Consider the following 23900-nt stretch of genomic DNA (forward strand, 5'->3'; position numbering starts at 1 on the left):
AACCCCAACCTGATTTCATCCACTCATGCACCAACTGCAAAGAGGAGGTCCCTTGGTGATGGTTAGGCAACTGCATGGGTAAACCCCCGGGTGTCAGCGCTCGTACCCACACCCACACCCGGAGGAATACCCATACCCTCAAAGCGGGTCTGGGTTTTTGCGTGGGTGGATGGGTAAATGACCCGCACAGTAACCCGCAAAGGGTATACCTGCGGGTCACTGCAAATTCAATCAGTTCATGTACAAAATGTAGCTACTCTAATTTAATGGCATCCCACCCAATCTCGAGCTCCTGCTCCTCCTCACCTTCAACATCTGCAAGTGCTGCAACAGACATGACATCCTCTGTCTTCACTAGATTGAGCTTGCTCCAATATCCGAGGCACAGGAGTGCGCGGGTTGACTGAGCTGATAATCGAGAGCAAACATGTGAAAGGAGGAGATGCCTGTGACTAAAAAGACATTCAACATCCACGGAAGTAGCTACCATAGTCAAATAGTTAGCTCCTTAATATGAAATAAATGTAAACACAAAACATACCAGGTATACTAAGATAATCTAACGCCATGCGAGAAAGGCACAGATAAGCAATACAATGTTCATACCACCAAGCAAGGGGGTCCTCGACATGCTCAATGTCAGTGCCCAGGTACCTGTCAAGTTCATTTATAGAGTGACTTGTCGGGGGTGCAAGCGCAGGGATATTGTTGAAGATGTTGCCCTGTGGATGTAGATAGGTTGCGAGTCAGCGAGTGCATCAAGACAGACAATAAAACTCACCGAAGAAACTTCTGCTGCTATACCATCGTCTGCCTCAGAGTCTGCGTGTGAGGCTGCCAACATCGAGTCGGAGTATGAGCGCTCAAATGTCTCCCGTATAAGCATCTCGGCAGTTTCAATCCAAGCATCTTCCCACTTTGCACGTCTGAAATATGTGAGTTTGTGACGCGGGTGTAGAACTAAAAGTAAGAGGTCAGACAAATGACATAGATTAAGAAAGAAACTCACCCATGGCAATATGGTACACTTCCGATGTATCTGTCAGTTGGTAATAGCGATTCAATGTCTTTTTGGCGAGTCCTACAGCTACACGAATCGATGGAAGGAATGAAGCATTCAAGGAGTAAGTGGTCAGTTTCTCGTCGATTAGGTCCATTGCTGGGATAACGGTCGCCAAGTTTGGGGTTGAACGCAAGAAGAACAGTGTTGCGTCCTTGAGGATCTAGAGCAAAGTGTCATGTAAGTGTTACTAATTAAGTAATATACAGTGTCACATATGGTTACATATGCGCACACACCTTCAAGATGTCCTGTAATTGCTCTGCAATTACCCATTCGTGGTCTGTTAACTCAAGTTGTCGCAAGCCCAGGTCTTGTCGCTGGGTCACGGCATCAATCGCCTCTCGATTCCTCAGTGCATACTCGACCATGTCAAATGTCGAGTTCCAGCATGTGGAAACATCCCATGGGAGTGTCGTAACCCTCATCTTCAAAGCTTCAAGAATTTCATGCCAGGCCGGGAGGAGTTTAACTGTCGAATGTATGATCTTGAATCCGAGTTTGCAAAGCTAGGTACTATGTCAATTTTCAAGGTATGTTTCATGATTTGAACTCCCACCTTTGTGAGTACTAACTTGACGGGACGCACACTATTCCTAAGGTTTTCCTGCTCGATATCTGTCAACAAAGAAACTTCATTGACCAAGCCATCCACGTCATCTTTGTCATCAGCTATCAACTCTTCTGTGTCCTTGTCGTTTGTGGATGCCTCAAATTCATGGAGCAAGGACTTTGCTATAAGATTGACGGTGTGCAAAAAGCACCATGTGTGCGATGCTTTTCTGCCAAAGTCGGGGAGTGCGGTACTGAGTTCGTCGATCATTACTGTGTTATTCGATGTGTTGTCGCATGTAACAGCTAGGATCTTTATTGCAGTAAGTCTCATTGAATACATTGTGTTGATTGGACTAACTTTTTCTATGATTCCAAAATCATCTAGTATCTGTTCAAACGCTCCCGCTAATTCCTTGCTGGTATGTGACTAACATGCTCAATATCAATCAAGTCAGGCCAAAGTAAGTCATCCTTACTTTTGGTATCTCAACAATATCTAATGGCAGACTCAGTGGCACTCCTTTATGTTCGAGGTGCGCAGATACAGCGACCAAAGCCCAATGGTTTGTTGAAGTCCATCCATCTGTTGTGAAGTTGACTTTACCTTCATGTTCCTGCCAGTGAGTATATTAGATTCATGCTGCGCTATGTTTAAATGATGACCGTGCCTTTGTGATTTTAGCTATGTGCTGTCTTGTCCTGGCAAAGACCAACCGAACATCACGCGACACTGTAGCAGCCGAAGGTAAGTAATATTCAGGTCTTCCGGTCTTCATAAGAGACTGAAATCCCCTGTCCCTGACGATTTTGAATGGTCATAGACTTTCGGCGACCCAACGAACGATTTCAGCCCTTATTGTGGCTATCTCAGCTCTCAATCCAGTTAGGAAAGATGGCAGTGTACTTTGTCTCAGTCTGTGTATGTTGGTGATGCGAGTATGTCACTTTCCCCTTGCCTTTTCACTTGAATGACATTGTGATTGACCCACTCCGTAGGATGCTACCAACTATCTTAGTCTGAACCTCCTGGGCATCTTTGGCTTGGTCTGCAGATTGCAGAACCTCATCACCCCAGCACGATTTGACGTGCTTTCGCATGTTACCAGTAGACCTCGCATCCTTTTTGTCGAGGAATCGTCGAATTGTAGTTTTGCATCCTCGAGCACAGCACTTGAACTGATGTGCGCGACATCCATTGTGCTCAATGATACATGGTTTGGGCTTGAAGAATGCATATACAGGTGAGCACCACTCCTTCATTAGTCAAGCTATCATCTGATTGACAAATTGTTTTAATTGAAGATTGTATTGCATACTGAGCTCATCTTCAGCAGTTTCAATGTCTGGACTTGGATTGCGAGTCTCATTGGCATCGTCGTCGCTCTCGTCATCATCGACCATGATCACATCATTATGCAGATCAGCCTCTTCCTCTTCGGTATGAACCACTGCTCGATGTCCCTGTACTGGTGTAGCTGCAGGACTCGGAGTAGCCGTGACATCGTCTTCCATGTCATCCTTTGTGCGACCGTGGTTCGGGATACTTTTAGCCTTCTTGGACTGGCTTGGTGCCGCATTTTCCCCATTCATGTCGTTCTTCCATTTCTTAGTCGAGGGGCCATCAAGCTTCTCTTCGAGGGCTGCCTTCACCTTGTCTGTGAGTTTGGTGACTCGTTTTGCCATTTTTGCGAATATGTTTGGCTGTATGATGTCTATGACTCGCGGCTAGAGGATAGTGATACTGATATGCTTGCTATTGATTTTTTAACAACTGTACAGTATGAGTAGCCGATTTCCTGTTTAGGTAGCGAAATATAGTGATTTTGATGTGTCAACCCAGGCCGCGGGTATGGGTGAGGGTGCGGGTGCCTGAAACATGGACCCCCACCCACACCCTCAGAACACCCATACCCACCACCCGCACGGGTTTCCGAAACCCATGCAGTTGCCTAGTGATGGTGCAAGTCAAATGAGAATGGAAATGAGGGCTGTTGAGTGGCAGTGGTAAGTGCTATCTTTTTCAGGCTTGTTCACTGCTGAATTTCAACTGACTCCAATCACCAAAGTGCAAGAAATTTGCTGGCGAGTAGCAAGTGCCATGCAATTTCTTTTGCTGAGCATGGGGCTCAACCAGTCCCTCCAGCTCCCCCGCCCTGGCCACAGCTCAATTAGCCCCAGCCACTGTCATCCAGCCAGCTCAGCTAGTCCCAACTGCTGTCGTCCAGACTGCTGCCTTGAGCAATGCCACATTGCTCATTATGTGTGCTGCCCTGGTCTGCAAGAAGTATTCCCATGCACATTGTGAGAATGCTGCATGCCAAACATATTGTGGCCTGTTGGGTGGTTGTTCCGTGAAAGGACATACTGTAGAGATACACACTTAGCTTTGACGTCATCCGGGTGTGACCAAACAAGCCTTAGCTTCAAAGATTCGAAGATGGGTGTGACCTGTGACACCTCAGAAATAGCTTCAAACTGTGACCAACTGCCAGCCGCTGTCAGTGTCTGCAGCAACAGGCTCTCAATTTATCAATGATCCTCAAGCTTGCGTTCACCACGGAGTACTTCGCATTTACTTATCTGGCAATATGTCAGGCTCCAGGCTTCTCTATGTATGCATGTACTGTCATACTATCAACACAGATCCTCCAATGTTCAGTAAGACATAAGTTAGCTCTCAGGATGCCGATTAATCCTCAAACTGTCCTTTTCAAAGCCCTTCAGTACCATGGCTAGTTTGTGCAATACCTCCAAAACAAGTCGTAAAGAAATACTATCAGATCTCCTATGTGTTCCTGTGGAATTTCGTGCAATCATTCCTTCCCATACTCTCTCAGTTACTCAGCTGCTTGTCTTCAATTTCCCCACAAATCTCAAAACTAATTTGTCATGTACTGATATCATCCTTTCCCAAGAGCCCCCCACAGTCCAGCTCCCTGCAGACTTTGTTTCACAATTAGTTCCTGCATTTTCAATGGCCACTGCACTTCGTGATCATGCTACTAGTGCATGGCAAGACCAAGATCAATCAGTCATGCACCTGTCATTCCTCAATGAACCACTTCTTTTGTGGGTCTTGTCATACTGGGTGTCCATGTCTCATGCACTTGAGCATCAATGTGATTGACATACATCACACGACTGGATCTTAGACCGACTGGACACTGTTTTGGGTGACTGTGCTGAGTTGGAAACCATTGACGACATTTTAGATGTCCTAGAGCATCTTCCATGGGATGTTCCACTCAAAGGAGTCGGTGCTCAGACTGATTTATCTACTAGTGGACTCCGGCCACTGTTGGCATCAGGTCCAATTGGCAGTCGTGTCGTGGATACTATGATTGCTGCAGTAGTTTAACATATGCAAGCATCTGAAAATGGAGACCTTTGGACAGTCTGTGTTGAATCCCTTGTCCTTATGGATACACTTCAGCTCAATGAGAAGCGGTGGGCAAACTATGAGACTGAGAAGGCTCTTACTCACCTTTGTGCCATAGGCTCTATGTTACATGAAGGAATACTTCAGCATGTCCTCTTTCCTATCAATATTTACAACATCCATTGGGCTGCTATTGAGGTCAATGTGATTGATCAAACACTGATTTTCTTGGGTGGAGTCAACCCGGTCATGACATTGACATCATTCATCATTGGCTGGGCCATCATGGCCTCTCTGGATTTAGTAATGCAAATGCACTACAGTGCGGTCAATAGCTGGATTCATTTTCATGTGGAATCACAGCCATAACACCATCAAGCATGCTATATTTTGCAATCCTTTGTTCAACGATAACAGAGCATTCTCCCTCTGCATGGAAGAATTTTTGGATCTTGCTTATGATCATCTTGAGGTATGGGCATCTTGTGCTAACTGATGCAACATTGTTAATCGAGTATTGGTTTTATAGCTCTTGGTTCCTGACGATGGCATGGATATATGTAATGGTTCAGATGTGGATGATGCCAGTGACTTCGAGCCAGAAGAGACTTCCTCAGGTGCAGAGAGTGAACATGATCTTGAAGTAGAAGAGACTCAGCCATCTATCTCCACCCAATCATCATCCATGCAAACTAATAAACCAAAACTTGACCTTCGTACAACTGACACAGACAAAAACAAAGGTCTGTTCAAGTTCTTCCCAAAAGTATCATGCAAGGAGCATCTACAATGTGCTTGGAAGCCTTTTGCTTGGGAGCTCAGAGATCAGGAGCGGGACCATTATCAGCAAGAATTTAATAAGTTTGAGAAGGCTACTTGCAAGCATGAAAGAGCAGCTGAGTGAAAGAGAAAACAGTGACACGTGAAAAAGCTGCTAAGGAGGTGAGCATGTGTCTTCTTTTCACTCTGAGTTATCTTAAGCTTACATGTTCTTTCATCAGAAACCTACCATCGATTACATTCTTCATGATAGCAATCCTCAGCCACCAGCCATCACAATCACAGAGGCATCATGTCCATATCGCCAATTGCAAAGGCATGCTCATAGCAAGTGTACGCGCAACCTAGGCCAGAAGCACAAGTGGGAGGACACAGATGCTTTGCATGTCAACTGGCAGGGCCCCCTGCTATGGCCAACTATTGAAATGGCCACTCTCCATGTCAGCTATGGGATGTCACCAGTATAGATTGAGCATGAGCTTAAATGAATCGACCCCACTTGCTTTGGTGGTATCCATGCACAGGTTATAGGAAGCTGGATAGACCATAGTGGGACATGACCAGCATGGCATGCCAATGTGCTTGTCCGTGTTCAAAAGGGCAATCTTCCATTAACTGAGGCAACGCTGCCTACTATTCTCTTGAAGTATCCTAATGTTGTCAAGACCATTGTGGAAGATCTGTGCACTGTTAATATAGCTTTAGACACCATGTGTTGTCATGGTGTAATCATTGCCCACCTCACTGTCTCTTGCCCCGAGGTCTTTGAGGCTGTTGTGAAGGACGGCTCACACTTTCAATGCACAGAATCTTGGATAAAGAAGTTTGTAGCTGCAAATCTCAATTGGTTATTTTAACCTGTGCTGCACAGAAAACCCCTTCCAACGCCGATCAACTTTGTCTAGACCAATTCCTTCACTTAAATTTGACCATTCAGAACTGTGCAATCTTTCATGCTTGTTTCTATGTCAACATTGACCAGACAAATATTGTGTATCAACCTGAAAACACCGCTACATATGAAGAAGTTGGTTCCAAGCAAGTTACAGTCGTTGGACAGGAGGAGAAGCGAGCATTTACTGTGGTGGTTGGCATATCTGCCTCCGGCAATGCTCTCCCATTTCAGGTCATCTACTGTGGCAAAACTACGTGCTCCCTCCCCTCGAAAAGCATGCCACAATTCAAGAAAGCACAACACTTAGGCTTCAAGCTGTGTTTTTCAAATACTGACATGCACTGGTCAATGTTTGAGCTCATGTGTGACTATGTTCATAATATTTTCATCCCTTACTGGACAAGACAGAAGGAGCTTGTCGGTGCACCTGATGATCAAGAATGTATCTTACACCTGGATGTTTGGTCGGTCCACAAGTCCATCCAGTTTTGTATTTGGCTTGATCAATATTACCCATGGATCAAGTATCACTTTGTCCCTGGCAGTTGCACTGGTATTGCCCAACCATGTGATGTTGGTGTCCAGCACCCATCCAAGCTTGCTGTCAAATGATGTCAGCATGCTGACATTGTTGATGAGTCTTTGTCATTGCTGGAAAAAAATGATGCCACTGCCACCGTCATTTGACTTGACACAATGTTGCCCACTCTGCATGATAGATCATTGCACTGGCTTATCAATGGCTATCATGCTATTAACAAGCCCAACATTTTTAGACAAGTAAGTACACCATCCTTGTATCCCTCACCAATGACACTGACATATTCAGGCATTTTTTCAATGCAAGGCTGGCACTTCATTCAATCTCTCCTTCGACAGCCTTACCAGCCACGAAGCTCTTCAAGTGCTACGTGATGTAGAGAAGAATGACGTCAAGACATGGGACCAAATCAAGATGGCTCAATACAATGCTGCAAAACCTCAATCCGAGTCAACACTAGATGAGGTTGAGCCACCATTTGCGCATGCTGCGGATGTTGACCTGGATCCTTGTGATATTCCTGTTGATGCGGTTCTACTTCACATCACATCAGGAGGGTCAGTCCCTCATGGCTATGGTACTGATAATTCTGGTAATCTGCTGCCTTGCAACCAGGCAGAAAGTTATGATCAAGAGCTTAAAGCTTCTACCACTAAGGGTGATGAAGAGGTTTTTGGTCGTGGAAAGTGCAGACATGTGGAAAATACTCAGTACAAAATTTTTTGGAAACATTAACCATAGTTTAGGCTTTTTTTCATGTTTTACTGTATGTCACAATTTACCTTCGACACTTTCAACTCTGTGTGACAGTCACACAAAATAGCTTCGATTCAAAGGACATGTGACACTGTGACGAAGCTAAGTGTGTATCTCTACAGTACCTCTGCTGTTGTGTTGGATCTATCATTGGCACTTCAAATACCTCATCAGCCTCAAGTATGTCCACCTATGCCTCACCTCCACCTTCACAGCCAGCATTGATTCTTGATGCTGCACCCTCTGACTTGGACGTCTGTCTGTCCCCACCCTTGGCCTCCTTATTGGAAGTTCCTGAGCCTCCTGCATAAGTCCAGAAGGGCAAGGGTCAGGCTGTTGAGCCGCCAGATGCTAGTGAACCTGTGCAGCTTCCTTCATGCATGGTCACTGGCCCATCACAACCCAAAGCCTGAGCAGCACCATGCCATGCAACACAGATGCCTACCATCTTTATGTAGAAAAATGCTCGTGAAGAGGGAATGAATGAAGAAAGGCGCCAATGTGAACTTGAACGTCTCCAGGCTGCTGCTCGGGAGAAGAACATTGTTGTTGTTATGCATGGACTCAGGACAGTGTTGAGCCCATAATTTACAAATTTCAAGATGGCTTCAAACTACCCAGCTTCTACTTTACACTAGTGTTGCCACGGCTCAGCTAGCTAAGAGCCAGCTCAGCTTCTACCAGCTTCAGTGGTGGTTCATCTAATTATAGTGACCCGAGCCATTGTATTCGGCCTGGCCTGCCGCTGCTAGCCAAGTGAACTAGCTTTAGCCAAGACTTATTGAGCCACAGCTCAAGTCAGCTTCAGTTGAATCACAAATTCGTGCATACATTATTGCAGTCAAGTAGGTACATAAATTTCAGACACACAGAACATGAATACAAAACTGTAAGATATGTGTCGTTGTTTGAGATAGACCTGCAAATAATATAAGTCTACAACACAATGAATATATAAAAAGCAATGTACTCACATTTACTAAAGTAGCACGCATTGCTGCATGGTCTGATGATCAATAACTGTAGCGTGGTCATTGTGAACCTGGTGGTTGCTGCATGGGGAATACATGACACATGGAGACAAAGCTCGTAATTTCAAATGATGTGAGCGGCAGGGCATGGTAGAATCTGCATCGGAAATGCAGCTCCTACAAGGTTTTGGAGAAATGGTGGACCAGTCAGGTATATGGTCCTGCTGGTAAGATTTGGATGTACTATTGATACACCAAAGAAGGCGATGTAATAATGTATAGTTTGGTTTCTCATTGAATGAGAGGGAATGTGAGTAAGTAAGGATCCTTTTAACCTCAGCAGGAAGGTCTTGGCACAGCTTTGTCATATTATGCTTTATCTCAATGATTTCGTTATTAGAGATGCCACTACAGTGAAGCCAAGGCAGAGATGCACAAAACAGGTAAATCAAGATATACACGAAGGACTCAATATCATCACAATGTCCCAGCTCCATTCCCTCATGGTTATTGATGGATGTGAAGGCTGGAGTTCCTGTCAAGGAGGCAGTTTGTTTGAATGCAACATGGCGATAAGTGCGTGGGTTTCTGAATTGTTTGAAATGCCAAAATAAACAAGATAAATCCTGTGTGCATCCTCACCAGTTCTAATAAGGATGTTATTGGGCTTCAAGTCATGATGAATGAAGTGTTTTGAGTGAATGTACTGGAGGCGGCAGACCTAGTGAAATTGTTAGGATCAGTGCATGTAATTTAGGAAATACTTACGATCTGACAAGCTATGAACACTATAGTATTGCGGCTGAATGAGCATTGATGTACCTTGAATACACTCTCAAGTGACTGTCCAAGACAATCAAGCACTAGAGCATCATAAATATCCTCCTGTCCAAACCAGTGGATGCAGGAGATGCCAGCAGTATCACCAAGTTGTAGGAGCACATTATTCTTGTGCTCTAAGCTGGTGGTGGTACCAGTAATGCATTGAAGCTTGACAACTACAGTGGCTCAAAAAAGTGTCTCAATGTTTCTAACTTTTCATGTAATTGCTTTATTATGAGCCAGGGTGTGGGAATATGACTATGCTGTAGGGAGGTGTCATAATGCTATACTATCCAGCCTCATTTATGCTCCCTGTAGCGTGGGAATCTGATGTCATCATGTGCAGATATGGCTATTTGAATTTGGTGACTCATTGAGGCACTTTTTGACTTTCAGTTTGATCAACACAATCTCTATAATTATGATACTTTATGTGACCTCCTGTTGCTCTAATCACTTCTGCCACTCCTCTAGCCATGCTATCTATCAATTTTGAATATTTCTTCTTAGTACTCCTTTCTCACTCTGCTGCAACTCTGTCCTACAGCTGAAATAGCCCCTATGATGAATTTTGATAGGCTACAAGCAATTTCTTAGATATTTTTTAGTAATATTCAATAGGGCTAATGTATGGGAACTGTGCTAGACATGATAGAACATTGATATTATGGTCTTAGAGCTGCTAGTGACTAACTTGGACATATACTTAGGATCATTATTTTATTGCAACATGGTATCTTCCTTATTAATATATGATTTCTGTATGCTTCTTAGCAGACTCTCATCTAAAATAGAGATGTACCACTCTGTATTAGTTCTTCACTTTACTTCACACAGAGAATATATACTTTATTACATCTCATATAGCTCTATACCTCTATGTTTGTTACTCCACACTTGAGAGTTTACACAATTTTTTTTCTCTTAGTGGTTCACCTGTCATTTTATGGATGTATTCCCAGCCATCTGACTTCATTATATTTATCTTGGTCTTATCTCATAATATAATTCTCTTCCAGTCCTCTTCCAGTCCAGTACTGGTCTTTAAAGCTGAAGTTTACTTCCTATTTCTATAGGCTAGGGATAGGAGAATCCTCTTCTGATTGATTATAACTTTAATATTTGTTGCCTTGCAAGTATTGTTGATGGTTTGAGTGGAAACAGTGCTGGAGATGATGAATTGATGAATTAGGTGGCCTGAGTAGCATTAGCAGCCTGCCCAGTTAGAATATGGTAAATATGAGATCTTCATTCATGTGAAGTAAGATTTCAAGTCAGTCGCTAGCAGCTCAAAGACCATAATATCAATGTTCTATCATGTCTAGCACAGTCCCCATACATTAGCCCTATTGAATATTACTGAAAAATATCTAAGAAATTGCTTATAGCCTATCAAAATTCATCATAGGAGTTATTTCAGCTGTAGGACAGAGTTGCAGCAGAGTGAGAAAGGAGTACTAAGAAGAAATATTCAAAATTGATAGATAGCATGGCTAGAGGAGTGGCAGAAGTGATTAGAGCAACAGGAGGTCACATAAAGTATCATAATTATAGAGATTATGTTGATCAAACTAAAAGTCAACAAGTGCCTCAATGAGTCACCAAATTCAAATAGCCATATCTGCACATGATGACATCAGATTCCCACGCTACAGGGAGCATAAATGAGGCTGAGAAGTATAGCATTATGACACCTCCCTACAGCATAGTCATATTCCCACACCCTGGCTCATAATAAAGCAATTACATGAAAAGTCAGAAACATTGAGACACTTTTTTGAGCCACTGTACATCACCACCACTGATGATATCACTTGCACAATACACTTCACCTGTTACAAAGTGCAGTCCTCACAGCGGGATGTAATAATCAAATTCACTTACCATAAGCACCTGACCCTATTTTTTCTTTCAGCCAGTACCTCCCATTGATGCGAGCAGGAATCATCAAGCACTGAGTACACAGACAGAATTTGAACAGATATGATATGAACAATAAACCAGACTTAATGTTTTGACATATCAACATATGTGGCGCCATGGTGGCATCTTCCAGAATCCCATAGCATACATTGTTCATGTACTATACTTATACTATCCAGGATCCTAGTAACATGGCTGCTAGCTCACATAATTAATGCTCTTGTAAGGGAACTTTGCCTCAAACTCTCAGCATAGCATACATTTTCTCCAGCATTTCTCATGTAGCACCTACCTGGAGCACAAAGATCAGGGTCCTGCCACCACCATAAGTTTGAGAGTATGTACTGCCAGAAGCTCAACCAGCAGCATTTGATCTTTGCCAGAAAGCAGCTAGAGTTGGTAGTGGCAAGTGAAGTGGATAAGCTCACCTGTAGGTTGTGGTGTCTCGTACCAATCCATGTCTTTGTCGAAAATGCCCTCTTGCAAGATGATGGCAACATCAGCAGCCTTGGGCTTGACATATCTATTAAACAAGGTATACCCACACCCCAATGGCAGGTGCAGGTCTCATGGTGGGTTGGTGGGTAGTATAGTGGTGGGTGTGGCGTGTCGACTGTGTGGACAGATGAGTCCATGCTGCTGCACCGCAAAGACAAAGAAGTACCTGTGCTTGTCACACCAGAACCCGTTCTGAAACTGTCTCCTCCATAACAGAAGGAGTGCCAGGTGTGTTAGATGCGCTTGGGGGCTTGGTGAGGGAGGAGCACTATGCACGAGTGTCATGTCAAGAGTGCTTCTGAATAATATCGGATTTCATACTAATGGGACAAGCAGAGCTGTGAAGCTTATAGTAGAGGCTGCATCTGTATGTATATAAAAGATTGGTACAAATATAGAAGGAACAACAAATGAGAACTTACACATTGCAAACGGTCTTGCCTTCATCATTCTTCCTCCACAAAGGAGTTGCAACCAGGACTCACCACCTCCAAGACTTAGACTGGTGTCACAGAAGAAGAAGAATGTGGTGGTGCTGCAGCCAAGGATAGAGTGGACAGTGCAGAAGCCAAAGATGACATACCACCGTGTCATCCTTCTCCATGACTAGCATGCATGGACTTTGGACGTGGACATTTATGCTACCAAGGAGAAGAGAAACAAGATGCCCACTCAGCAAAGTCCATATGACATATATAGATGAAATAATACTCACCAATTTACAATAGAGACCACAAGTGTGATGAGTTACAACATGAGTGACTACCCACTATAAGGGTACAGGTATGGGTATGGGTGTCCAAAGGTCATACCCCCACCCCTACCCACGAGGTAAACCTGCGACCTGTGTGGGTGGCCAGTACTCCTGTCATTGCCTAGTCATACTAAAACTCAAGTTGTCGTGCTAATCTCCGTGCGACAAGTCTGATGGCATAGATTCACGCAGCCCTTTGCACATTGATGCAAAAAAGTCATATGTAAGTACTAGTACATAGTAGTAAGTAGAGATCACTGAGGCGGCCTGGAATGTAGTCTCTAGCCTCTAACCAGTCTAAGACGAAGGCTATGAATAAATGTAAACTTTGTCTGACATATGATTGCAGAACTCCTCTGATGCAATTGCAGCTAGTATATCATCAGTGGGATCCTGAGATACATTTGATTGCATTCCACTCGGCTTGTCAGGATCATCACCAGGAAGGTCACACTGTAATATTGTGAAGTGTTCAGTGAAATTGAGGCGCTCTTTTTTCAGGTCATATTTCAACATCTGTAATGCCTCCATCAATGTCTCACTGATTTGATTTGATTTTTTTGTGTCAGTTTCTGCACTCAATGAGAAAACTTGTTGACATGGGATGGCAGAGGCCTAAATAGGCAAATAGTCCATGGTGATTGCAAATAATGTTGGGTATGTCTTCCACTTCATCTATTGAAACCAGGGACTGTTACTACAGTTGAAAGATATACAATTGGTGCAACGTACCTCCCAAAATTTGAGTATCTCAATATGTTCACCATTAACATAAGACTGATACTCTTGCTCGATAGTCTGTGGACTTGAGACTGCTGCGGGCACCTCATGCGCATATCTCCGAGGCCATAAAGTTGAGTGAGCAAGTTGATCATGTCAGCCTTGGAGGTGCAAGTAATATTTAATGCTTGACAGCCTTAGGTAAAATTTATTTTTAGTATTCCACCATCTAAACAATCAAATTAGCATCATGTTGGGCCATCAGTAATGACCACTCAGTACTTATAAGGTCACGGATCATGCATTCAGCACACTTTATCTAAGCATCCTCCCAGTAGTCCTTTATCCAACTAACTCTGACTGAGAAATCAGTCACTGTAATGTAGTGGGCACATTGATTAGTAGTTATTTATCACTGAGTATAATAGAATTACACATAGCAATAACATATGAATCTGTCAGGTCCATGCAAACATAATATGACTTGGCCCATGCCAAGCCAACATTAATGAAGGGATGGAGTTGAGGAACTCTAGTAGTGAGTGATTCCCATGCAGTCATAAACAACTCGAAGCATAGAACTGCACTACCCAACTGGGGCATGCCCTTAGTCTCTAGCCTCTAACCAGTCCAAGACGAAGGCTGTGGAAAAATGTGATACCTTTGAATTTTGAAACACCACCAGATCCTCTCCTTCAAACACAGGCATCTCAAAAAACTGCAACATCAGACAACATTAACTATTTCTTTTGGGAAAAAAAGGACAAAGACACTGTTTGTGTCATTTGTGAGTAAATCTTTGCTAGTGTACACTATCCATTTGTCTAACCAGTCAAACTGCCAGGGCCAAGTGAAAGTTAGATCCAGATGCATGAGATCGGATCCATGGAGAGAGAAAATAGGAATACTCAGGTAATACTGGGAATACACCATTGTGTGGACACATCAAGAGGTTCCATTTACTCCTCTATCTCATTCTGGCAGAAAAATGTGGGTGGTCTGTCTTCATCATTAGTGTCAAACTGGCCTTTGAGATGGGATACACGCTGACTGAAATGTGTAAAGTTGTTGAGGGAGGTGCCAAACTATCTGCTCTTCCTAACCATGCTGCAGCTGAAGCCAGGAGTACTACATTAAATGGTGATAGAGGTTCAATCCCAGAGTTCCTGCATACCGCCTTCCTCCAGCATCTTGTATCTTTCATTGTCGCTGATGATCAGGCAAGCCCTTACACACTCTCATTATTTCTTACTGACAATGGTCAATGACTGTTGACCATTGTCAGTAAGAAATAATGAGAGTGTGTAAGGGCTTGCCTGATCATCAGCGACAATGAAAGATACAAGATGCTGGAGGAAGGCGGTATGCAGGACTAGATCCCGATACATTGAGGTTAAAGGATTCATCAGTGTCATCTACATTGAGTGTGCCAGATGCATCTTGAGATGCAGGTTGTATTAATGTAGATTTTTGTGCAATACTAGCTGCTGGGCGTCAATCCCAATGAGGACAGTGCATGGAATGAAGTAAGGCTCTGAAGAGCACTGCAAGTTTCAAGTCCAGCACTTCAGTTTATATACAAGCATTGTAGCAACAAAGAAAATACAATCAACACCATTTGTAACATGATTCACAATAAGCGAGAAAGTATGTAATAGCTTGTTTATGCATGCCAGAGAAAGCGGATATGAAATTATAGGTGGATAAGGCATAGATCAATGGACATCATCAAAAGGACTTGAATTACACAGCAATCAAGCACAGCTGTACAAGGCTATGAGTTGGATACTTGTTATTTACCAAAGGAGAACTTACCATTAAGCACATGTCTTCTTTGTTGCCTTATCATCAGCCTCTTCTGCCTTATGCTTCAGGAGACTGCAGTTCCAGAGCTTGTAGCGGTTATAAGCAGTTGCCCACACTGCAGTTACTAACAATGCTTTGATCTTCTTCCATTTGATCACCTTCACAGGTAGAGTCCATTGACATACAGCTTCGTGGTCACCTTCTGGATCCAGTGAGACTAAGTGATGGAGAATTACGTCTCATATCCTTTCTATCCCTCAACTAATCATTACATCCATCTCTTTAGTATCCTTGATCAGGAAAAGACTCTGTGAAAGTGCCCACAGCTCAGGTATAGTGAAAACATGAACAAGTTGTTGGTCACCCCTTTAGAATACACTGAAATGTCATTATTCTCAAGATTGATTGGGCTGTCTTCAGGATGTATCCATGTATGAAACTCAATTTTTGAGAGTTCAACCCAGTTGTGCCCCTCAGATATGACAGGGCTGAACTGGTTGGAACACGTCCTCAGAGGTGTCCAGTCTTCAAAATATATTGCTGGCCTTGACCACAAACACTGTGCAATCTCCCTGGTGGGGTCTGGATTAGCATATCAGTTTACTTCAATCATATTGATCAGTGAAGCCAACAGGATCCCACTATCATCGGCAATGATGTGACAAATCTTTTCTCGACCTGCACTTTCAGTCTGGGATAAACAATTCTCTAAAATTCAGAGGAATATAGACTTATTTGGTATCCCAATATCAATGAATGGCGTGCAGAAAATGTGAATGTCAGGGTCCGCATGAATACTGTCACCCAAAAAGTGGCTGTTTGCATGGACATGCAGACCCTTCAGTCACTTCTACCGTAGAATCCTGTCATAGGACGTGTACATTTGCCTGCAAAACCAGGACTACCAGACGTTGGCCGGTCCATGTAAAACCAGGCTTGGCCGATGCTGTAGGACCCTAGCAGGCCGATGGCTCACATAAAAAAATATCAGAGGTATAGAAAGGGGCTGCCTGCATGCTCCTGCCTTATGATTCATTTGACCTGCCTGCCTCTGCAGTATGTGAAAGGGGGCCAGCCGGCCAGGTTGAATTTTAGCAGAATGGGCCAGCCCTGATGTGCAGTGTGTAGGAGGGGGCCGGCCGACATACCTCTCCCAAATGGTGCATTCAGCCTACCTACCTCTGCAATATGTGAAAGGGGGCCGGCCGGCCAGGTTGAATTTTAGCAGAATGGGCCAGCCCTGATGTGCAGTATGTAGGAGGGGGCCAGCCGACATATGTCTGCCAAATGGTGCATTAGGCCTGCCTGCCTCTGCATTATGTGAAAGGGGGCCAGCAGCTATATGTTGAATTTCAGCTGAATGGGCCAGCCCTGATATGCAGTGTGTAAGAGGGGGCCAGCCGACATACTTGTGCCAAATAGTACATTAGGCCTGTCTACCTCTGTGTTATATAGAAGGGGGCAGGCCAGCTGCAGATTGAATTTCACCTTTGTGAGCCACATAGGCCAACCTGTATATGCAGTATGAAGAAGGTGGCTAGCTAGTATACTGTTACCATGATGGCTTGCCTGCCTCTGAGGTATGTAGAAAGTGTACTCAATTTCACTTCAAAGCTGCAGTTGATGTAGCATTTGAGTAAGCTGTCCAGAAAAAATTGCAGCTTTCTGGTGCCATTTTGGTTTATCCGAGTTTGTGGCTGCCCACTTTATACAGACTGCACTACAGTCTGCAACAGCAGGCTGGCCCATGTGAAATGTGGCACCATGTGACCAAAGTGAGGAACATTAAGGCTTAAAAGTAGCCACAATCATGCACAAAACAAGTTTGGTGCATGTCACTATCCAGCAAGCTGAAGTATAGGTGAAAGTAAGGTCAGCCAGCCCAGTATTACATACTGCACAGCTCGTCTGGCCAGCTTAGGTATAGAAAACAGCCAAGCTGGCCAACCCAGTATTACAGGGTACAATAACAGGCTGGCCCAGCCAGACTTGGCTAGGGTATTGGTGAAAGCCAGGTGGGCCGGCCTAGTATTACACACTGCACAGCTCATCCGGCCTGCTGGGGTATAGGATACAACCAGGCCGGCCAGCCCAGTATTACAGGATGCAACAACAGGCTGGCCCATGCAGGAATCTCACAACCAGTCTCCTTTAGTAGAGTAAGTCTGATTATCTACTGTTTAAGCCTCACTCATTTCAGATGCTCACCTTCTATATCTATAAGTGAAAGAAAGTGAATTGTTTCTGTTGTGCAACAGAAATGATTCACTTTCTTTCGCTTATAGAGATAGAAATAACTAACTAACCCTAACTGTACAAATGATTTATTTTCTTTCATTCATGGACATAGAAAGTGGGCATCTGAAATGAGTGAGGCTCAAAAGGTAGACAATCAAACTTACTTTAATTGAGGTGTGGTTAGTGAGGCTAAATTTTCAACACTGAGGAAGCTGCATATTATGGCAGGTGCATGTCATCTTGCATCACTCTCATGATCATGTGACTTAATTTTTGGGCAAAAATTTGAGAGTCACATGTCCAGATTATGCCCATACAAGAGTAATACATTTAGACTATGTCCTACAGCAAGCAAAGTATATAGTCCGAGTCAAAAAAATAAGATAGAAAAAACTAAGGTAAATGATACAAGACAGGGATAGAGGGGCCCTCTCCATCCTAGCCTTGCACCTATAGTAAATGATGAAATGTAAAAATGAAAACTAACAATCAGCCATCTGTAGTGATAGTTAGTATGATATTAAATATTAAAGTGATGTTTACGGTATTAAACATGTAAAAAAAGATGGCAGGCACATCAAGTGCAGACCACCAAAACTATGGCGAAAATTAGTATCATCTTGAATATTGAAATAACACCTATCTAAACAAAACCGCTACCAGACAATGTGTGAGAGAAAGCTAAAAAAAAACACTGTTAGTACAGAGCAGACTTGAGGACAAAACAAAAACAAGCCAGAAAAGTCAATGCATCTTATAAAGCTAGAGAGCAAGTTAGTAGATTAGACTTGACAGGAGAGACAGACATATGAAGGCACCAGTCCCTAGGGACATTGATAGCCAAAAACTAACCCCCAGAGCCCAATGTTAGAGGTGCCAGTCCCTGGGGCCATGGACAGCCAAGAATATATCTAAACAACTAAAGAAAAGTCAGCTGCTTAGCAGAATGGAAAGACTGACCTTTAAGGTGTGCCAGCTATCAACAACTGAATAAACATACAAAAAATTAGTAATGTGAAGTACTGTAAAAAGACTGACCTCAGACATGCTATCAAAAAAGTTTGATAGTGCGCCAGTTATTAACCACAACTGGAAATAAATATACAAAGAATTAGTATTATGAAGTGGTTGTAAAAAGAACTTACTTGATATAGTGGCCTTGATATAACTACAGCACTGCCTTTGACTACTTACAGCTACAGTCTGCAAGTAGCCAAAGGTCAGATGCACAGAAGGTATGGTAAAGTAAAGTAAGATGGGTGGTGATGGTATACATGGTTGAAGTTGAAATAAACAAACTGTGGGAGAAATGTAAATGGTTGATGTACCATTTGTTGATTTGTTCTTGTTTGCCAGAACATGTCACATGCACATTTGTAGTTGGTTTTTGTGTTTCTTTTGTCAATCTTTTGTCAACAACTGTCTTTTATGGATATATCTCTCTAGCTTTACCACTACACCACAATGGGTCCCTGTTCTTATATGAGTAGTAGTTTAGTATATATGTGTGTATAATATAATATAATACACCACTTTTTTTGTCTATCTGTGTATCTGCTTCTCCTCCAGGGGCCATTTAACATATGATAGGGTAAAAAATACTTTCGCATTTTTGCACCTTTGGTGGGGAAGTGTTCTATTATATTTGGAACATGTTTATGAGCATATATGAATAGATTCCCATCTTTATTTAACCCCCTGAAGTGCCCTATATCAATAGATATAGCACATATGCAAAAAACACAGAATATGTTTCTATTTAGTTATTTCTAGGTGGACAGACTTGGAAAAATGATTCCCAGCATCTATTCAACAATAGAAACAATGTATCAGGAGCCCAGCAGGATAGAATAATCCCCTATTGCATGATGTGTTCCTCCTTTTCTGGTGGTTCACTCACTGTGAAATTTTTTTCTGTAGGACTGGACCTCAATTGAGGTGAGGGGTCTATTTCTATGTATATTTGGAGTAGATCTGTCATATAGCTGGCCCAGAACACACATAGGAACCTACTCTAAGAACAAAAATATAGAAAATCCCTCTTTGACATTTTGTATGTTTTCCAGTATCTTAATGTTGCATAAATGATTCAGCCTGTTTATATATCATTATCAGAGCATGTATACTTGCTTTGTATGACAAGGATCAGCTTAAAATAGGCCAGAGTTTTGAGCTGGTGTGGATACTTGCTATTTTTACTGATAAGGAGCCCATACTTTCAAAACATCAAAATTTAATAATCAGACACCTGGAGTAGATTTAAAATACATTCACTATCATATATCTAAATTTATAGAACAATCTAACAAGAAATAAGTGCCGAGGAAGTGAAATAGATAAGAAATTGAGTGTAGAAAAGTTCAAAGACCCAAAACATCAAAAATGGTCAGTTGAGCAGTAATAGAACTTAAATACTGGGTCAACTGAGATATACACCACATTCCTTCCACAACCCTCTAAGCTCAGGGCAGTACATAGTATAGGTTCCTTTAGTAGTATACCATATATCCTACATATTTTTAATGGAATATTTGACCTGTACCATATATAAATATGACTTTATGTAAAAAGATGTCAATTGTTATTTTTCACACATATGTTATTTTACTTGTCATTCAGTCAGTCCTTCATGGATCTTTCTAAAACTTCAAATCCATTATCAGGGACATATATGAAAGATATCCCAGGTATCTGATCACTTATCACAGGCTTGATTACTATGGAGGTTTCTTATCAGTGGAAATACCTCCTGTATATCAGATATCAAATATGTGCCCTATGTGGGGCTGATTCTTGACATAGAACATATGTGTGAATGTACTACTGATTATATATGAGCAGGGCTGGTCAGGGGAGATAGAGCTAAGATCATAAGGGTTATTTCAAAATTACAATTTCCCTATCTCTTTGGACACTATTTTGCCCTTGAAGTTACTATCTCACGATCACATGACTTAAATTTTTGGCAAAAAGTAATTGATCACATGACCAGAAAATACCCACAAAGGGCGACACATTTGCACTAAGTTACTATATCTAGCCAAGTACACAGAATTGTGACAAAACACAAAACACAAATACAAAAACAAGCTAAGGTAAATGATGCAAGACAAGGATGGAGGGGCCCTCTCCATCCCAGCCTTGCACCCTACAGTACTAAAATGTAGGTAAAAAGTAGAGTAATTTACAATCTAGTATAAGGCAAGTCAGTATGATACTGAATCTTAAATGGATGCTTCCCAAGTTAAATTTGTCAAAAGGAAATCAAAACTAAGCTGCAAGTCAAAGGAAAACTAAGTCATCAGTCAATATGATATCAAACATTGAATATAGGCCCACCTGAACAAACCAGGCAGCCACAGTCAAGCAGAAAATGTTATAGAAAGCTAGAAAAATATACACTGTTAGTACAAGTCTATTTGAAAACACACAAAGAGACCGGCTCAACAAACAAGGTAGACACAAAAGCTAGAAAAAGTAAACACTGTCAGTACATCAGGACACTTGACAAGATAAAGGAAAACCAGTAAAATACAAACTATATTTAAAAATTAAAGGCACCAGTCCCTGGGAACATGGATAGCCACAAAACAAGCCCTCAGATCCCAAAGGTAAAGGCACCAGTCCCTGGGGACATGGATGGCCACAAACTAAACCATCAGATCCCAAAGATAAAGGTGCTAGTCCCTGGGGACATGGATGGCCACAAACCAAACCCTTAGATCCCAAAGGTAAAGGCGCCAGTCCCTAGGGACATGGATGGCCAAAAACCAACCCCCAGAACCCAAAGGTAAAGGTGCCAGTCCCTGGGGACATGGATGACCACAAACCAACCCCCAGATCCCAAAGGTAAAGGTGCCAGTCCCTGAGGACATGGATGACCAAAAAATAACCCCAGAGCCCAAGTTGGAGGCACCAGTCCCTAGGGACATGGATGGCCAAAGATGAAGGTACCAGTCTCTGGGATATGGATGACCAAAAAATAACCCCCAGAGCCCAAAGTTGGAGGCACCAGTCCCTGGGGACATAGACAGCCAAAAAGTCAATCTAAAAAACTATACAAAGTCAAATGCTGCAGGGAGTCAAAAGAGACTGACCTTAAGGTCCAACTATCAAGCATAGCTGTGAATAATAAATAGCAAGTTAGTGCTGTGAAGGACGTATAGAAAAAACTTACTTTGTGAGATTGAAAATCACTGTAGCACTGCCTTTGACCACTTGCAGCTGCAGTCTGCAAGTGGCCAAAGGACAGGCACAAAGAATATGTTGAGGTTAGTAGTGCAATGAGAGGAAAGGTGAGGAGAGGTATGAACATGGTCGAAGTCCAGAAAGATGAACCGTAGGAGAAATATAAACAGTTGAAGTATGTTTGTTTATTTGTTGATGTTTGCACCAGGCATTCCCACAATCAGTGTATTTGTCAATAAACTTTGGGTTTTATCGGAGAAGTTCCCACAGTCAAGGTGCTTTCTTGAACCATCCACTTTCGAGTATTTTGCTTATAACTTACTAGGATCTTGACCTATTGATGTCATAAGACTATAGATAAACTCCTTTTGATAAGGGCTACAACTTTGATTTTCATCGGAAAAATTCCCATGGTCAAGGTGCTTTCTTGAACCATCCACTTTCGAGTATTTTGCTTATAACTTACTAGGATCCTAACCTATTGATGTCATAAGACTATGGATAGACTCCTTTTGATAAGGGCTATAACTTTGATTTTCATCGAAAAAGTTCCCACGGTCAAGTAAGCAAAAATGCGAAAATTCATCAAGTCTTGTGATGTGGCTTGGCACAGCTTATATAAGCAAAAGTGCGGTCCGCAAGTCTATTCCTATCTTTTCCTTTCTTTCTCTCACTGTCTCTTCCTTCCCTCCTTCTCATTGTCCTTCTACTCAATAATTTTTGCACTTCTGACTATCTGGTAACTCTCTTCTTTTGCTTCTCTCTCTGATCCTCTCCTTCTAGCTCCGCATTTTTGACTATTTGGTAGTAAGTCTTTCTATCTCTCTTCTTCTTCCTACCTGTTTCCTTTTTCCACTCAATCATTTTTGCATTTTTGACTATTTTGTAAGTCTTTTTTTTTCTTTCTCTTCTTCTTTCCTCTCTGACACTCCTTCTAGCTCCTCCTTAATTATTTTCGCATTTTTGAGTATCTAGTAAGTCTTTTCCCCTTTTTTCCCTTCCCTCTCTGAGCCTCTCCTTCTAGCTTCACATTTTTGCCTCTTTTGTAGTTATTAGTTTTGTACTCAGTAGTTTATGTGTTATAGCAGTTCCTTGAGATATATTTTTCGCATTTTTTGAACTTTGAGAGCTATAATGGCAAAGCTACCAAGAGTTATAATAGTTTTGGTATATTTTACCCAACTTTAGCAGCTTTAGAGAGCTTTATAGGGCTCTATCAGACTTGTCAACATGTCTCTTTTGCTAATGTATCTCTTGGATTGGGTAAGTTTGTTTTCTTTATTTTTGGGTGGCATGTGTAAGTCTACTGACTATAATTTCAGCTTTTCTGCTTGCTCTTTCATTGACATGTCTTTTTGTGGATGTGACTTTTTGTTAACACGTCTCTTTCATCATGTGAGTTTGTTTGCTTTATGTTTGTGTGGTGTGTAATTCTGGTATACTAATTCCAATTTCAGCTTTTTAGCCAACTCTTTTGTTCATGCATTTTTTTTGTTTTTGTGTGGCATGTATAAGTCTGGTATACTGACCCTTCAATTGCTCTCAACCAACTATGACTTGCCCAAAGAACACTGCCAAGAAGTACTTTATACATTGTGGAAGCAGGCTCGCTGACAGAAGTATAGTCATAACCTATGCAACCAGCCCAATTGCACAGACTACAACACCAGGCCAACCTACACTGGTATAGGTCACTATGGTTTTGGCCAGCCCACTTTATATATTGTGAAAGCAGGCTGGCCGACAAGAGTATAGGTCATAACCCATGCGGCCGGCCCAATTGCACAGACTACAACACCAGGCCGGCCTTCACTGGTATAGGTCACTATGGTTCTGGCCAGACTACTTTATATATTGTGAAAGCAGGCTGGCTGACAAGAGTATAGGTCATAACCCATGTGGCCAGCCCATTTGCACAGACTGTAACACCAGGCTGGCCTATATTGACCAGATATAGAATATGCATGAGCTGGCCTTCATAGTGTACAGTGAATTTGGAATAGCCCAAGATTGA

At 42.4% G+C, this 23900-nt stretch overlaps 7 protein-coding genes across 7 annotated transcripts; 3 read left to right on the top strand and 4 right to left on the bottom strand.

The window, feature by feature from the left end:
* Window positions 1–992: 992 nt before the first annotated feature.
* On the bottom strand, window positions 993–1563 carry F5891DRAFT_952567 (uncharacterized protein; the record flags this gene model as incomplete). Its single annotated transcript, XM_041375120.1, has 2 exons — window positions 993–1214; window positions 1300–1563. Coding segments are annotated over 2 exons (486 nt in total), but the record flags the coding sequence as incomplete, so codon positions are not given.
* Window positions 1564–5033: 3470 nt separating this feature from the next.
* On the top strand, window positions 5034–5898 carry F5891DRAFT_1188851 (uncharacterized protein; the record flags this gene model as incomplete). The annotated part of the gene is made up of 3 exons (XM_041367051.1): window positions 5034–5297; window positions 5374–5466; window positions 5524–5898. 3 exons carry the CDS (start codon window positions 5034–5036, stop codon window positions 5896–5898), a joined length of 732 nt encoding a protein of 243 aa, XP_041225734.1.
* An 849-nt stretch (window positions 5899–6747) lies between these two features.
* Window positions 6748–7041, top strand: F5891DRAFT_922199 (uncharacterized protein; the record flags this gene model as incomplete). The annotated part of the gene is made up of 1 exon (XM_041373805.1): window positions 6748–7041. A coding segment is annotated over one exon (294 nt), but the record flags the coding sequence as incomplete, so codon positions are not given.
* Window positions 7042–7365: 324 nt separating this feature from the next.
* F5891DRAFT_1188852 (uncharacterized protein) lies at window positions 7366–7945 on the top strand (the record flags this gene model as incomplete). Its single annotated transcript, XM_041367052.1, has 2 exons — window positions 7366–7449; window positions 7499–7945. The coding sequence occupies 2 exons, from the start codon at window positions 7366–7368 to the stop codon at window positions 7943–7945; spliced, it is 531 nt and encodes a 176-aa protein (XP_041225736.1).
* A 4127-nt stretch (window positions 7946–12072) lies between these two features.
* On the bottom strand, window positions 12073–12253 carry F5891DRAFT_1188854 (uncharacterized protein; the record flags this gene model as incomplete). Its single annotated transcript, XM_041367053.1, has 2 exons — window positions 12073–12195; window positions 12224–12253. The coding sequence occupies 2 exons, from the start codon at window positions 12251–12253 to the stop codon at window positions 12073–12075; spliced, it is 153 nt and encodes a 50-aa protein (XP_041225737.1).
* Window positions 12254–12370: 117 nt separating this feature from the next.
* Window positions 12371–12774, bottom strand: F5891DRAFT_1034480 (uncharacterized protein; the record flags this gene model as incomplete). The annotated part of the gene is made up of 2 exons (XM_041361755.1): window positions 12371–12545; window positions 12603–12774. 2 exons carry the CDS (start codon window positions 12772–12774, stop codon window positions 12496–12498), a joined length of 222 nt encoding a protein of 73 aa, XP_041225738.1. The 3' UTR covers window positions 12371–12495.
* An 8604-nt stretch (window positions 12775–21378) lies between these two features.
* Window positions 21379–22013, bottom strand: F5891DRAFT_1188855 (uncharacterized protein; the record flags this gene model as incomplete). Its single annotated transcript, XM_041367054.1, has 3 exons — window positions 21379–21753; window positions 21796–21807; window positions 21876–22013. The coding sequence occupies 3 exons, from the start codon at window positions 22011–22013 to the stop codon at window positions 21379–21381; spliced, it is 525 nt and encodes a 174-aa protein (XP_041225739.1).
* Window positions 22014–23900: the final 1887 nt, after the last annotated feature.

Source organism: Suillus fuscotomentosus, assembly GCF_016647785.1.
Source record: "Suillus fuscotomentosus strain FC203 chromosome Unknown F5891scaffold_28, whole genome shotgun sequence".
Lineage (NCBI taxonomy): Eukaryota > Fungi > Basidiomycota > Agaricomycetes > Boletales > Suillaceae > Suillus > Suillus fuscotomentosus.